The 16,724-nt window shown below is 51.1% G+C and overlaps 1 protein-coding gene across 1 annotated transcript; it reads left to right on the forward strand.

Moving 5' to 3' along the window:
• Positions 1-1,023: 1,023 nt before the first annotated feature.
• On the forward strand, positions 1,024-16,544 carry CTSD (cathepsin D). The gene is made up of 9 exons (XM_014892674.2): positions 1,024-1,159; positions 1,595-1,751; positions 4,018-4,141; positions 5,729-5,847; positions 9,421-9,620; positions 10,763-10,885; positions 12,024-12,168; positions 13,087-13,185; positions 13,841-16,544. The coding sequence occupies exons 1-9, from the start codon at positions 1,098-1,100 to the stop codon at positions 14,000-14,002; spliced, it is 1,191 nt and encodes a 396-aa protein (XP_014748160.1). The 5' UTR covers positions 1,024-1,097; the 3' UTR covers positions 14,003-16,544.
• Positions 16,545-16,724: the final 180 nt, after the last annotated feature.

A 16,724-nucleotide genomic window follows, 5' to 3' on the forward strand; every position in this document is an offset into this window, starting at 1 on the left:
CACAAGCAGGAGCAGGAAACAATTCCCCCTTGCCCTCAGGGCTTGGAAGGGAAAATGTCTGTAAATCCGATTTAACTTTTACTGTTTTTCCAGCAGGTCTCGTGGCTCTGTAGGAGCTCTGTTGGGGCAAACTGGGCAGAGATTAGCTGTGGCCTCCTGAGCTGGTGGGGTGGCACCTCTGAACCCTGTTATGACACTCCGGTGATGGTGAAAAGCCCATCCTGGTACTCCTTGATGCACTTTGAGGAAGGGGCAGATCTCAGGGGCTGCTGGAGGCTGATAGCTCTGTCCTGCACCAGCATCATTCTCCATGACTGTAGTTGACTCAGTACCACCACAGTGCATTTTGAGGCGTGGCAGATACAGCTTGGCATCCCCTCGTCCCACACTGCACCTCCTAAAAATCTGTGGCCTAGGATATGCCCATCTTCCCCAGAAACACCCAGCTCGGAGGGATTGCAGGGACGAGTCTCCCAAACTGGAGATGTCCTGGGGGAAACACAGGGCTGGGGGTGCCATGGCCCTCCTGGGCGGGGGTGCACGATGTCACTCCGTGGTGACAGCGGGTGGGTGGCCGAGGTCCGTGAGCAGCCGAGCCCTGCCAGGAGCTCGGGGTCTGCTGCCTGGGGGCTGTGCGTGTGTCCCGTGTCCCCCCCAGCTCCGCTCCCCTGGGAGAAAAAACACCAGAAAACCTGGAAATAACAAAAAAAAAATATCAGCCCAGCAGAAGGAAGTTAAAGGCAGTCGAGAAGGAGCACGCGCGGCCGGGCAGGCATCTCGTGACTGATTTCCCTGTGTTTATTCCCCTTTCCCGGGGGCTGAGTCACGGCCCGAGGCGCCGGGGGTCACCCCGGGGTGGGGGGGGAGCCGTGAGGCGGCGCCCCCGGCCCCGCGCCCGCTCCCCGCCCCTGCCCGCCCTCACGTGACGCCGCCGGTTGCAATTTTAGACCGTCAGCTGACTCGAGAAATCCGTGGAGAGCGGCCGCTCTGCCTACAAAAACAGCGACGGGAAGCGGGAGCGGCGTCGCGGCCTCTTCAGCGTCGGGACCTTCAGCCTCCGACCCCTCGCCACCGCCGCCAGCAGCGCCATCGCCGCCATGGGGCTCCGCGGCCTCCTCCTGCTGCTCGCCCTGGCCGGGTCCTGCGCCTCCCTCATCAGGTGAGAGGAGGGGGTTCCTCGGGGGCTGCTGAGCCGCCCGGGTTGGGGGGTACATGGGAGAAGCACCCCCGGTGCTACTGCAGCGGTGGCCTCCGAGCTTCTCTCATAGCCCTCCATAGGGGGTGGCTCCCTCTCCATCAAAGCAAGGTTCGGAGCACTCCCCCCATGCTGCAAATGGAGGGGCCTCGCCCCGGCTTCCCGTACACCTGGTGACCTCTGGCAACCCCCCGGCCTTTCCCCCTATCCTCCGGCTTTGGAAAAAACACTCTACGCAGCACGGCGAGGGGATTCTAGCGTGCTGGCAGGAGCCCAAACCTCACCCAGCTCGTACTGGCGCATCCCCTGTTCTGAGTGGAGCCCTGCTGCCCCCCTTCCCTAGGTATCCCTCCCCTACACACCCCCTTTAACAGGTGTGTGTTTGCCGTCCCCACACAGGATCCCCTTGACCAAGTTCCCTTCCATGCGGCGGATCCTGAGAGAGGCAGGCAGTGAGATCCCAGATACGAATTCCATCACGGAGGCCATCAAGTACAAGCTGGGCTTTGCCGAAGAGGGCAAGCCCACTCCAGAAATTCTGAAGAACTACATGGATGTGAGTAACAACCCCCCTGCGAACCATCCCTTGCACTGCAGCAGATGCACCCAGCACAATGTTGGGCAAGTGGCTGTCACTTGCAGGGGTACCCATCCCAGGGGGTGGTGAGACATGCCAGCCTCCCACCAGCCAGGAAGGCAAAGGAGAGAGAGAGATGTTGATCCTGTAGGACAGATTCATGCACCCCCATGGCTTAGTGAGTGGGTGCCAAAAAGTGCTTCCCATCATTGCTAAACTAAAAATACTAGTACTAGTAATTATAACAACGACAAACAACCTACTGCCACCCAAGCAGGAGCTTTTCAGTTTGTGACCTATTTCCCTTCCCCTTTGTCGCTAATTAACGATCATAAATGGAGGCCTGCTCATTTACAATCCTTCCTAGCATCTTCTGGCCCTTTGGACTCTACTTCTGGCAAGACAGGGGCATAAAAATCATGCTCCACTCCTTAAGGTGTTGGGGCATAAATGATTGAGCACAAGATACTGGAAGAAGACTCAGATTGAGTACTACCATGGGACTAGGGATGCAGGACCCTTCCTCTCACTAACCTTCATCTTCTGCACTGCCTTGGGAAAAGCCACCCTGTACCTCCACTTTCTTCTCAGCAGCTTGGGGAGCAAAGGGACCTGTGTGATGGCAGAAAGAGAAGACAGATAAAGGACATGAAGTTTGCCCTTGCCCTGCTGCCAGACACGTGTGGGGTTTACTGTTTCAGAGTTCCTTACCAGGCGGTGTAGGTTATGAGCATTAACTGGCAGAATAAAGCCAGGCCCAGATGCTTTGGCATTAATTCAGGATATATTCCCCCTGCTGTCCTTCCCCAGGGGCTCTTGTCACCCAACCAGCGCTTTCCTGTCCTGGGAAGGGCCACCGGTGTTTCAGTTGGCAGTGTTGAAAGCCAGAGCAAACGGTTGTGTCACGGTGTTCTCTCTTGCAGCCACAGCTCAGACTGCCACTCAGTTTTCCCTTGTCTCAGGGACACCAACCCAACCTGTGGTGGCAGACAAGGGATCACTGGGTCCCTCCCAGCCTGGCTGAAAATACTTTTGCTGCCAAAGGAATTCTTAAGACAACCCCCACTAGCCTGCCTCGTATGCTACCTGCCAGCCCCTGGAACCCTTCATGGGTCTATGTATGTGACAAACGGAGCCCCTGTACCGGGGTTAATTCTCAAGCCCCAGCAATAATTACAGAATCACTGGAAGCAAATGCTGCCTCCTCATTATGGCTAATTGCAATGTTGCAATGGACTGTTAATTACTTAGTAAGCAAGCCTTGCAAACTAAGCGCACAGGAGGTGAACAGCTTTGATAATCCTGTTTTCTTCCCTCCCCACCCCGGTTAACTTCACGGGGGGTTTGGAAAGACTACTGGCTGACTTCCCTTGCTAGCAGCCTTCTCTCCAGAGCCCTGAAACAGCTGCTCACCAGGCAGGACACAGCTCCCTGCCTGTTTGGGAGCATGGGGAATAATGAGTCCATGTTGCGCCTGCCTAGCATTCTCCATTCATCCTTTCCTCTGTAGAGAGAGGGATACATTGCCAACAACTTAGCCGTTCAGGTTTCTTCCAGTCCCAGCAGAAATTAGTCTCAGAGCAAAGTGATATCCATCAGAAAGCTGTGCTATAGGGACTTCTCCCAGTCTTTCACCCTGGAGGCCTAAATCCGTCTCTGGTGGTGCTGCTCATGCTCTTTGCTCCCACCACTTCTTCAGTCTTCCAGTTCTCGAGACTGAGCCTTTGTTTATTCCTCCCCATTCCCGGAGGTCACCAGCAAGCACCAAAACCCCCGCAGCTGTACCTCCACGTGCAGTGGGCAGTGCTGCTGCTCACTGCAACCCACAGTTTCTCTGAAAGTCTCCGAGCAAAGCAGCTTCTCAGCCAGTTTCAGCTTTTCAGTAACAGGTGTTTGGCTTGGCTTCCTTCCATCGTTTTTTCTCATCCTTGTAGTGAACTGCATGCTAGCCTGCAGACCTCACCCCTTCTCTTTTCCCCTGTCTCCCTGCCCCAAATGTCCTCCCCCGCACACACCCATCCCACTTGTCCTCGATTTATCCTTTTCACACCCACTGTAATGAGTTGTGAACACTGAAGGGGAACCTCCCTTCCAGAGGACAAAGGCTGGGAATCCATCAGTGCCAAAAATGAGGAGGTCAGTGTCCAGATAAGATCCTCTATTCAACCCTAAGAGATTTTTTTATCTTTAATCCCTGCTGTTAGCCAGCTGCCTCTGCTCATGGCTTCCTTCTTTTGCTTTGCAGGCCCAGTATTACGGTGTGATTGGTATTGGAACACCTCCCCAGAATTTCACCGTGATCTTTGACACTGGCTCCTCCAACCTCTGGGTGCCATCCGTGCACTGTTCCATGTTGGACATTGCCTGCAGTAAGTATCATGGGTGCCAGAAACTGCTAAAGTTTCTCCTTCCCTGCAAAATGCAGAGTCTTGCATTGCAGAAGGAGAAATTGAGGCAGCAGGGTGAAAGGGGCTGTTGGGATTTTTAGAGTCAGAGCTGGAAATACAGTCCCAGCTTCTGCATCCATCCTTCATTAGTCCTTTACTGGTTTTTTTTCTTTTCCAAGTAACCCCCATCCAGGGCCAAATCTGCTCCAACAGCTTCAGCCCTATAGCAGGGGAGCAGCATCATTGGTTGTGATGTTTCTCCCCAGATTACCGACCAATGCTGTTGTTAGCCCATTGCGCAAGGCTGACTTTTTTTAAGTCAACCTCTTGCCAGATCTGATACAAACTGTCCTAGTTTCTGGTTTATTGCTGCACGGAGCATGTGTGTGCATGTTTATGGAGTTATAATTAACCAGAGCCAGGTAGGCACAATGAAATGGGAATGTCTTAGGGACTACAAGTGTTCTTTTAATTCTGTGGCGTTCCTATGCAATCAACTTCCACAGCTGAAGATGTCAAACCTGGCTATGGCAAAATGCCATTTAAAAGCCACTGGTTGTGCTGCTCTAAGCAAAGTGGAGAAACGTGTGGAGTCAACAAATGCAACCATGAAAGGCATTCCACAGTGCTCATTGGGAGTTGGGTGGAAATTTGTGTGTCTTGTAGACAGACGTTCTTTTTGCATATGTGAAACAGATTTAGGACGCTGACAGGGTGGAGAGGACCAGACCTGTTATGCCTAGGGGGTTCCTGATTTGTAGCAGAGAGATGGTTTCCCAAGGCAGTGCCTCAGTAGGTGCTAGGACCAAGGGGCTCGTTTTATGAATATACAAGGAGCTTAAGCTCCTGCCAGACTGGAATCCAAACTGGGACCCAGACAGCCTAGCTGGGAAACTCCTTGTGTAACGCTGTTACTTTGTGTAGGGCTCAGCTGGTTCATCCTCAGCTGCTGTGTGCACCACTCAGCAGCCAGCCACGGGACTGTGCTGGCCAGCTCGTGACTTGGGAGGAGTCTGGGGAGGAGGAATCTGCCTGCCCGTAAAACCAGAGATACCCTACAGCTCCCAACCCAGCCAAGGGGAAAAGCAGATTAGACTAGGGGAAAGCCTTTCTCCTCTGCAAATAAAGGAATATTTTTAATTCTTTCTGTACTAAAAACAGTGTATGAAAAGTTTCCAGCTACTCCTATTTAAAGAAACAAGTGATAAGTCCGTGAGATGAAAACATTCATGCCCAGAGCAGACTATATTTAAAGCCACCCTGGTTCTCCACAGCATGTGGAGGGATACGTTTTGCTCTGTTGACTAACACACCACACCAGCCACATAACCTCTAGGCTTTTAATACCCAGTAGCCAAATCGGATTTAACAGCCTGAATTGGATCTGCCCACCTAATTCCCCAGACACTGGAAATGCTTTGTTAAGCAGTGTGGGCTTGGCAAACCCTAGGTTCAGGCCCACCTTCACATCATTGAGTGTCCAGATAAGCTGGATGGTGTGGGGTTAGGTATTGGGGAACTGTAGGTATAAAGGAGCACTAATGCTGTGTGTCTCCCTCCCAACTGCAGTGGTGCACCACAAGTACGACTCTGCTAAATCCAGCACCTATGTGAAGAACGGCACCAAGTTTGCCATCCACTATGGGACAGGGAGCCTTTCTGGATTCCTCAGCCAAGATGTAGTCACGGTGAGTTACAGCTGCCCCTGCCCCATGCTGCCCCAGACTGCTGTCAGTAGAATGCTCTGTGCTGTTAGATTTCAATGGGTCTCCTTTCTTGAGTGTCCTGCTGGTATAGAACATCCTTCAGTGCTGTGTTTCCAAGTGCTTTGAAATGGCATGGTAATGATGACTGTTGAGGTAACAATAACCATGGCAGGCTGTGAAGGGAGAAGGTATTCATGTGCAGGTCAGCAGGGTGGGAGTAGGGATTGCTCACATGGTGCCCCTGCAAACATGGTCTCTGGCCATCCCTCCAACATATTTCCTGGTGACCCCAAAAGCTTACCAGCCCAAGCACATGCCAACACCACTGCACTATTGCTGATGGTGCCCAGCTTGTTCTTGGCCCATATCCACACATTAGTGGATATCCACATGGGCAGCTGCCACAAACCAGAAAAGGTCTCTTTACTGCCCTATCCTGTTCTCACATCAAGAACTGGTGCTTATGCTTGTAAAGGCTGGGTAACACTCTGAGGGGTGGTTCCCAAGCAGTGTTCAGGGTGCAGCTTGAGTTAACTGGCTGGTGGTTGCTTCACAGTTTGTTTTTCACCAAGCAAAGGCTGAGCTTTCTGTCCTGTGAAGGACAAGTGCCTTTCATGACTTCCTCCCAGGTACAGATGCTCGAGAGAGTTTGCCAGCTGCCAAACGTCAGGGGTGCATGTGCTCTCAGATTACTCGCTCTCCTGGCAGGGATAAGAGCATATGTTTGCTTTGCAGGGGGGGAGAAACTAAGCAAAAGTTTTGAATAAGCACATAAATCTGAGGATCTGGAAGTTTCTGTTTAGGTTCAGCTGAAAAGTATTGGCTTTCCAATTTGATCAGAATCAAAAAGTATCCAGGAGAAGCTAAAAGTGTGACTTTTCCAAGATACGCAGTCTTTAACCCATCCTTACAGCATGAAGATTTTAGGCTAGCCTGGAAGCATCAGCTATTGCCTTTAGGCTGCATCCGAAGATGCAGCAAGGCAAACAGCAAACTTCATTGTCCTTAGAAAGTGTGGGCTTAATGCAAGGGCTAAAATGAGTCAGAAAGAGAATGGCCATTTTTTCTCCTTTTTTCTGATGTGTAATTGTCACCCTTATGCCTGTTTGCTAATTAGCCTTCCACTTCCTGGCAGCTCAGAGGAAGGATTTTGTGCCTCAGTTTGTTCGGGAATGGCTCTTGTCAGACAGCACAGCTTGTAGCTTTTGGTTTCTGTCTGCACAGAAGCAAGAGGAACCTCTTGCATGGAGCTGAGCAGTGTCCCACTTGTAGTAGGCAGGAGCGGGGGTGACTCTGAGGGTCAGGGACCTTCAGCTTGAACACCAGGATGCATCTTCTGATGCACAACATGTTGTAGGCAAGCTCCCAATCAGGTAGGCTTGGAAGAAAGACATTGAAATAACCTTCAGGATGACCCTCTTGGCTCCAGCCATTCTTGTGGGTGGAAGCAGCTACAGCAACCTCTCGTAGCTCTGACGTCTGACCAAAAGATGTTTGTTGGCAGGTAGTCTAGAGTCCCTCAGCCCTAATTTTTTTTTTAAAGGGTGATGAGCTCATGTCAAACATCCTCTCTTGTTCTGTGGAGGAGTGATGCCCTGTAGCACCATACTCCACAGTGCTGCTTACTCTCCAAAGAGCAGCAGGTTCAGCCAGCCCTCTGCTGCTCAGGCATCTCATCTCATCTCTTTATCACAGCCCAACCTTGGGAAGTCCTTCAAGGACAGCAAAGGAAACCTAGCTGGCCACAGGGCACAAAGTCTCTCCCATGACTGCAGTGCAGATACACTGCACAGGAGATTACTTTCCTTGCTTCTCCCTTGTGCCTCTGCACCCCAAGCCCTGGTGCTAAGCTGTGCCACAGAGGCCCTCACCTCTTGGTCTACCTTTGCTTTCCAGTGCTTAACTGCTGGCTGAGGCCACTAACCAGGAGTCCAGGCGAGCTGTGGAGTGCCAACGCCCATCTGCAAAGTGCTGGAGAGTGGCCACCACACAGCCATCTATCTATTGGTCATGATTTTCGGTTGCTCTCGGGGTGAGAGCCAGCCAAGAGACAGAGACAAAGGATCTGTCACCTGGCAGGAGCACTCTGCTATAGATGGTCTTGGGTTTCAGCCCTGCTGAGGACCAAGTGCAGGCAGGGTCTGCTGAGAATCCATGACTGGGCAGAAATCTGCCTCCCCCTTGGGATGTGCAAGCAGAGCAGTAGTCAAACAAACCTGACGCTCAGTGTTATCAGTGCGTTGCATTTTGCTTTTTTTTTTTAAGTAGAAGCTTCATTGAAGTTTGTGAGCTGCTGAGGAGCAGCGGTGCCGAGGGGTGTCTTTTGTAAACCTGGGGCGTACAGCTGGGCAGGCGCTGGCGGGCTGGCGGATGCGTTGCCACGCGCTTTCCCCCCACATCCTGCCCTGTGGCTTTCAGCTTTCGCAAGGCTCGATCGCCCTTTCCTAGTGCAATCCTCCAATACCATTAAAGGCAGCGCTGCTGTCCCAGCCTCGCACTGGCTAACCCTGGGGGGATATTAGTAATTTACAGGGATCGTTATCTGCCATCAGGTAGGAGAGGCCAGCTTGTCAGTCTAGCCTGGCTCACTACAGGGCTGCTAGCTGCAGGCTGAGAGGCTGAAATTGTCCTAGCGTGGATGCTAAAATTGCCTGTGGTCAGCCAGAAGCTCACAAGCCTCCTGAACTGCTAAAGCCAGAAGCCAGCAGATGCATCCTGCTCCCCATCAGCAGAGCTATCCTCCTTTCTCTGATCATCTTCTTTCTGGGGATCTGCCCTTGGAAGGCGTTTCAGCTTTCCGTTGGGGAATGCCAGTCCTTCTCATGGCTGGCAAGGGAGGTGACCTTTGAATTCTCAGTACTCTGCTTGCTATTTTTGTGCTTCAGGCTCAACCTCACTTTCTTGGCTGGGTCTTCTCCCCTTTAACGGAAGGTCTCTGCGGGCTGGTGGCTCTTCCAAGAGATTCAGCAATATCCCGGGGATGTTTCTTACATAGGGAGGATCACAGGGGTTGTGGGCAGAGGTGAGAGGGATCTGTGCTCCCAACCGAGGATAGGTGCAGCACTCATGGAGGTAGGATACACAGATGAACTTAGAAGATGTCTAGAGAGGGGAAGAGGATTAAAGGCGTAGCACAAGAGCTTTTCAGACTGGGAGGAAATGATGTAGTAAGTGTTACAGGAGAAGATGTAGTAGGGACAAATGGATATGGGTCCTCTGTGAGAGAGGAGGGGCTGCAGAACAGCAAGGCTAGTGCTGGGATACTGCAAAAGGCTAAAGGGATTCTCCTCCCCTTAGAAGTATGCTGGGCTTTGCAGGGACTTAGGAGGTTCCACTGAGCCGGAGTTGCCAGTCTCTTCCCCTGACAGGAGTGGCACCAGGGTATCTGGTTTCTGCAGCTGCCTGCAAATGCAATGGTGAAAGCAGGCAGGAGTGTGGCAGCACATTGGGGGACGTGCTACAGCCTGTATTCAGTGAGGTTCCATTACCACCCAGGTCCCCTGAGACAATTTTCTTTACAATCTTCTTTTCCCTTCCGTCCCCATCTCCCCACAGCTTGGTGACTTGAAAATCCAGCATCAAATCTTTGGGGAGGCCACGAAGCAGCCAGGCATGACATTCATCGCTGCCAAGTTTGATGGCATCCTGGGCCTGGCATTCCCAAAGATCTCTGTGGAGGGCGCCGAGCCTTTCTTCGATAACGTCATGAAACAGAAGCTGGTCGAGAAAAATATGTTCTCTTTCTACCTAAACAGGTAGTGTTGGATTTGGTGGCACACCTCTGGTTGTGAGGGCAAACCCAGAGGGCTTTTTTTTTCCCAGTAGCACCTCTTGTCATCTGCTGTTTTACACTCTGGACAACACTTTTCAGTTGGAGAAGTCACAGCAAGTTCTTGCAGGAGCAGTCAGGCCAAAATCTCTTATGTGTGCAACTCTGAAGTAAGGAGAAGGGAAGTAGAAATGCAGTTCTTTTACTGATAAAAAGCTGGGTGGATCTGTGACCAGATTTCTTAACTGATGAGTAGACAGAGGGTGTTTCAGAGGAAAGAGAAATAAAAATAAACAGGGCTGTGATCATGAGCTTGCTGCTAATGCAGTCACCTTTAGAGAGGTAAACAGCCCCAGTCTGCTGCCAAAATCCATAAGCCATGTGGCCACCACCATGTTGCCTCCCAGGCAAGGGTGCCACTCATCAGTCATCACTAATGAGAGGGCTAGTGCTCTCTCTCTCCACCCTGGGAAATCCTCCTCTGCAGCTGCCAGCACCTTCCCACCCACTGCTGCTCCCCGCAGGACACCCCATCACTTTTCTGGCACCGCAGCAGCAACTCTAAACTACTTCAGCCCAAAAAGTAGCACACCAAGAGCAGAGAGGGCACCTGCTAGCCGTTCAAGCAGCAGCCCTCCCCCATCACCATATTTCTTCCCATCTGCTCGGCAGTGAGCTCTTATCTGATGGTAACCTTGAGGATTCACTCCAAGGCTGCTGGTTGGCAGAGTTGAGTGCAGATAACCTAGCCCTGCATCAGCTGTGTCCTGCCCTGCACAGGCACTTTTTACAAGCTGATTTGGGAAGTCCCTGTGTCAGTGCTCAGTTTCTCTTTGCCATCCCTCTTCCCTACTGCGAGTTTCTTCAGGTTTCTGTGAGAAACTACCAGGCGGAAAGCTGCAGGATGCTCTGGCTGAGCCCAAATATTCCTATTTCCCCATTCCAGCCTATATCACAGTATCTGTCCTTATATTGACATAACATAGCACAACATAAGTTATCTGGCTCCAATACTGTTAGTGCTATGCTTCATCTCCAAGCACCCCAGCAGGTATTTTGATGGGGCACTTGAAGCAGATTGTTCTTGCCTCGCCCTTGATGTTCACAGCTTTGGGTATTGTTTTTCAGAGATCCCTCTGGTGTCCCTGGCGGTGAGATGGTCCTGGGAGGGACTGACCCCAAGTATTACAAGGGCGAGTTCAGCTGGTTCAACGTCACACGCAAGGCCTACTGGCAGATCCACATGGATTCGTAAGTTCCCGATCCACCTGACTACGTGCGTGGGGTCACATGTGCACACAGCATATGCCTGAGACCCTCCTCTAAAAAGAATCATCCCTGCAGCATATCCACACCAAAAAAAGCAGATTAAATCCCACCCTAGGGTTGGGTTGTTTGTTGCTGGAAGCAGACGAGAGGCAGAAGCCATGAGGAGATGTTCTGCAAAATCATTTCCTCTTGTTTGTGACTAGACCCTTGACCCTTGAAAGGATTCCTGCTGCATCCTTGCGAAGCAGAGAAAAATGCCAGTGTGTCCTCCTTGCAGACAGGGCGAGCCCCACAGATTGAACCTCAGTTTTGCTCAGCTCTCAGCAAGGCCTGAGCTGCATGTCTGTCCTGCACACAGCTCCGGAGGAGCAGGATGAGGCCTCAGGAAGCCAGCCCTTGACTGAAGGGCACGGTGCAGCAATCAGCGTGCATTGTTGGAGGCAGAGGGGAGGAGAGCAGGCTGAGCTGACGGCCGCCAGCCCCACGGTCTATTCTGAGCTCTCCCACGTGATGGGAACTTAAAAGTGGCCTGTGATCAGAGTGTGTCCTTTTCCTGGGAATTGCATCCCTCCCCAGCGTGGTGTTTTAGTTCTCATTTTCCCCCAGAGCTGCAGCATTGGCAAAGTATGGCAGACCCTTGGCTAGAAGGCTTTGTCTTTCTGCACTGCTGTGAAATGCGATGCGAGTGAGGAAGCCAAGCTGCTCCTGGCTTGCCTTTTTTCTGTACAGGAACCCTTCCTTTGCCCATGGCTGTAACACCACTCCTTTAACCCTTTGTTTTTCTGCAGTAGCACAGGCCATAGAAGTTCATAATTCATTGTCCTTAGCTCTCTCCCATGTCCATTAGCTGCAGCGCTAGCTCTGGAGTGCAGGTAGCAGGCAGAGTAGGCAGGCAGCATCCAGGCTCTCTGCAGAAATGCAGTTACACTTCAAGGCACCTGCTCGGTCACGAGCAGACAACAGGGAGCCAGGGTGAGTTGGTGCTGCATCAGTGTTTCTGAGCATCTCTTCTTCCTGAGTGTCTGTCTCAGCCCTCCCTTGCCTGACTGTGTACCTGCTTCCTGCAGCCTTCACTGGGAGCCCTTTAAGGGTTTTCTAATGCCTAGGTATCTCTCCCCAGGGTGGATGTTGCCAACGGGCTGACCGTGTGTGAGGGGGGCTGTGAGGCCATTGTAGACACGGGAACCTCACTCATCACTGGCCCCACCAAAGAAGTGAAGAAGATACAGGAGGCCATTGGTGCAAAACCACTCATAAAAGGCGAGGTGAGGCTGGGCTGGAAATATGGGGGTCTATGGCCAGCACAACATCTATGCTTACATACTACTTTGTACCCAGATGCTTGTTGTGACCCTAGTCTTCTGCTCCCTCTGATCTTTGTTCCCAGCCTGTGCTCCTGGAAAAGCCACTGGCACGGCAGGGACCCCTTCGTCTTTTGACTGCTAGTATTCACTACCTATTCATGCTCATGGTAGAAAGCCCTGGTCCCACGAACTTTGGGAAGCTTTGAGTCACCTCTGCCACCCATCTCTGGGAGGTGGAAGAGAAGGGATCTGAGTTGCAGCTGAGACGAAAGATTCACATTAATATGAGTCCAGAGACACTTTAGTAAAAGTGTATTTCATGCAAATGGCAACCCTTTGCGTGAAAGTTTTCAACCATCAAAGCTAATCTCACAGGACTCTCTCTCCTCCCTAAAATTGTGGAAGAATATGGATTATAAAGACCGTGAAAAAAAATTGCCTGCTCTGAAAGCCTTCCCAAATCAGAGCCATGAGCATTTGTCATGCGTTTCTGCAATGTCAGAGACCCCAAGCTGTAGCAGCAGTTGGCTAAGACTTGCCATCATCCCCAAGACTTGTAAATTAAACTGGCTTTGTCTGTGTACTGAGCCACAGCTGCTTCTCCTCTGGTAAAAACCCCCAACTGTGGCTGCGCTGCCCTGGGACTCAGCAGAGCCAAAAGCTGAATCCAACATCCTTTGGCTTCATGCCTATCCATAAAGCCCTCTTGCCCCTCAGCTTGGAGCCCTATGCAGGGAACAGTCTCCTTACCCCAGCTAGAGCTTCTGCACCTTGAGATGAGCTGGTTTTAGGGAAAACTGCAACAAAGATGTGACTGTGCTCAAGGAAGACTGAGCGTGTGGGAGGTCCAATCTAAAGCCTTTATTGTTGCAATTTCAGTACATTATCCCCTGTGAAAAAGTGCCAACGCTGCCTAACGTCACAATGACAATAGGAGACAAGGCCTTCGTCCTCACAGGACAGCAGTATGTCCTCAAGGTACGTCCGGGAGATTTTTCCATCCTTATGCTTCTTCCCCAAGGCCTGGCTTTTGCTTCCACTGCACCAAAACACAAGAGCAGCCAAAGCAGTGCTGGAGCTGGTGCTCAGGAAAAAGTCTGAAAGGTTGGGCTGTCAGGGTGGTGGCACTGCAGATGGATCCAGGTAACCTCATCAAAGTCTCACAGGAATAAGACCCCCTCCATAATGCTTGTGAAGGATAGCAGGATGGTTAAGGAAGGGGAGGCAAGCTGTTGCCGCACTTTCTACAAACATTCAGTGCTTTTCTGCTGCATTCTGGTGCAATGAGGCCAGCCTTATTATAGCAGAGGCCACCAGACTGTCATTTAAGCCATCAGAATCAGCTTGCAAGGACCATCTTGTGCAGACGTTCACCAATGGCTCTAATTCCGAGTTGTGTGGGCTGGGAGGTTTATGGTCATGTGCAGCTTTGCTTGGTGCTTTAGTGCTTAAGGGAGAGGGAGCTGGGTTTGGAGTCGTAGAAGCAGTGGGTTGGGACTCACTTTTGCAATCTGTGGATCTCAGTCTGGGAGAGGCTGAAGCAAAGGCAGCCTTGCAGGTGTTCTTGCCAAGCTTGCAAGGTTGAGGGAAGGGAATGACCTGCTTAATTTGAAGCTCTCACTCTTCTTTCTAGATTTCTTCATCAGGAGAGACTATATGCATGAGTGGCTTTTCAGGCCTGGACATCCCACCCCCTGGAGGCCCACTCTGGATCCTGGGAGATGTCTTTATTGGACCCTACTACTCCGCCTTTGACCGTGATAACAACCGTGTTGGCTTTGCAACAAGTGCCTAAACACCTGACCCCCACTGCCTCTGTCACACACACACTTAAACACACACACATGGGAGCTGTAGAGAAAGGTTACCAGTATTAGAAACCCAGTGAGTGGAAAGGAGAGAAAAAAAAAAAAAAAAAGAGAAAGAAATGGAACTAGATTTAAAATTACATGGAAAATAGTCATAGTGCCCTGCTAGCTACTTTCTCCACTCTGTTGAGTAAGTGGTGCTGGGAGGTCTCTAGCTGACAACTCCAGCTGGAGTAGTCCCTTGCTTTACTGCTAGGTCTTCCAGTAGTTCTTTTTGAGAATGATTCTCAGAGCTGAACAAGGCCCTCTCACATCTCCCAGTGCTGGTGTCCTTCCTGCAGGTGGGGGAGGGCACCTGGCTGAAACCAGCCCCTGGCACATCTGTTCATGCAGAGAGGCTGTGCTACTGCTCTTGTGTTTGGTTTTCTGTGCTGGGGGAGAAGGACAAGGGAAGGCTGTCTTGCACATTAGTTCTTATTGCTTTTTCACTCATGAAGTGGGGGAGTGGATGGCCTGAGAGAATGTGTCATTATGACCCCTCCTTGGCAGGTTGAGGCAGTGACCAGTAGGTCATTTCGCAAGGAGTTTGTGCTGGCTTGGTCCTAGGAGAGCATGTGCTGGGGAAGCACAGTAGTGTGCCCAGGGGATGAGTTTCAGAGCCTGAGGGCTGTGATGGTGTCTTGTTTAGTGTTGGCACTAGTGGGAGAGCTGGGAGGCATGATATCCACATGCCTGACATAGTGGGACAGGGGTTTGGGGGGGGCTCTAGCCAGTCCATGGGGACTTTTCAGTCAGTATGAATATTAAGGGGTCAAGATAGGTTATAATAGAGGTTGCTTGAATTCAGGGCCATGAAGGTCCAGCCTTCTGTCATGTGGCACAAGTTCTCTCTCGAGTTTAGTGACCTTCTCCCAGGTTCCCCAAACAGCAAATCTTCCCGGCTTCAACCACAGCCAGTGAGTTGAGAATAATGTTTCCTGAAGCAACTAAGTGATCTGCAAGCTGAAACCATACTGGTAAAATCCATGTTTGTCAGACTCATAAGAGCTTTTGGAAACATGATTCACAGCATTCTGAACTGCCCAAAACTCAAGAGACAGTTGGCAGAGCCAGCAAACCTCCTGGGCATGAGGATACCATGGCAGTTGCTGGACTTGGATTCACTTTCCCTGCTGCCCTCTCCCAAAATCCAACACCTTTAACACCCTGTGTACCTGCTTTCCACTGTTCTAACACTGGTGAGCTCTGTTCATGTCCAGCTGTGTTGCAGAGAGAGTGAGGCACAATCCTGCTTCGAATTTAGCTGATTTAGCTGTGCACGCAGATCCTCCCAGTGAGCCAGGATCTGCACATGTGGAGCCATTTGCTGGGCTGGCACTGGTAGGCAAACACTGGTGGAGCTGGGAGGATGATAAAATGAGTTTTAATCAGTACTGGAGAGCAGGAGAGAGCCTGCCAAGAATCCCAGCCCCTGTGCTGGGAGTAAAAGACTTCATTTTCCCAGTGTGCTGGATCAGGTCCTGAAGTTAGGGGAGTGGCAAAAGGATAAGATTAGTGGCGGCCATGACCCCAGACCAGGCTAAGCAGATGGCAAGATCCTGGCTACCCAAAATTCACTGATAATCCTGCCAGCAGTAGTAGTGGGGCCAAGAAATTTTTTGAGGAAGGTCTTCGGGCAGTGAGTGAATAGACGGTTTTGCCCAGTGAAGTAAGTTTGGCATTATAACCATTCACCTTGGAGGGATCTGGCATTGACAGTGGGGACAGGTGTAGGCACACATGGGACACATATATTATCCTCTACAACCCCAGATGTGACAAATGCTGCTCCACAAAGCTTGCTTCTGCCTCCTCGTAATCTTCACCTGGAACTCCACATCTGGACACCAAAGGACAACTCTTTTAGACTGGCGAGAGAACAGTAGCATGTTACCAAAAAGAAAAAAAATCTTCAGTAGCTGCTCCAAAATTAGCAAATATTCAGCACCTCTCCAGAGATCTTCAGTTTCATACCAGTTAAGTGCCCAGGGCTCCTTCAAGTTCTGCTACATCGTTTCCCAGCCGCAAGATTTCTTCAGCACGGGGAGACAGATTTGGCCCCTTGGGTACCTGCTGAACAGGCCTGATGTGAGGGGGAAGCTTGGCATTGACCTGGCAGTGGCTTTTGAACATCTTCAGCATCAGATTTCAGTGGGATGTGCAGCACAGCCCCAGGCAGAGTGCTTGGGCCATGGCTGTGCTGGTCCCGGCACAGAAACTCCAGGTGGGCTGATACCTGCCAGCAGGCAGGAGGCAGCTGCCTGGGGAAAGCGTGGCCCAGAGCGATGCCCTGAGTGACACACTGTAGGATAGGCTGGAGGACCAGTTCACTGCAGTCTTCCCTGAATGGGTGTCCTCCCCTTGTTGTTTTATTTGCATTTTTAAACCCATCTCTAATCATGTGACTGGTTTTAAAAAATGATTTTGCTGTCAGAATTAATTGTCTCTTCATAGAAAATTGAAAAGAAAATACAGTATTTTCCCCTTTAACTCTGAGAGTGGTCTTTCCTTTTGCAGTTTGAGATGCCAGACTCATTGTGGGTGTGCAGAGACTGTGTCTCCCTGACCTATTGTCCCTGGACATCTGGTTGCCCACTTGTGTGGATTCATGTGTGTTTCAGAAGGGCTCCTCCCTTTCTCTTAGATAAGGAAACATGCTAGGACCCTATT

The sequence above is a fragment of the Sturnus vulgaris genome, chromosome 6, assembly GCF_052056855.1.
Source record: "Sturnus vulgaris isolate bStuVul1 chromosome 6, bStuVul1.hap1, whole genome shotgun sequence".
NCBI lineage: Eukaryota > Metazoa > Chordata > Aves > Passeriformes > Sturnidae > Sturnus > Sturnus vulgaris.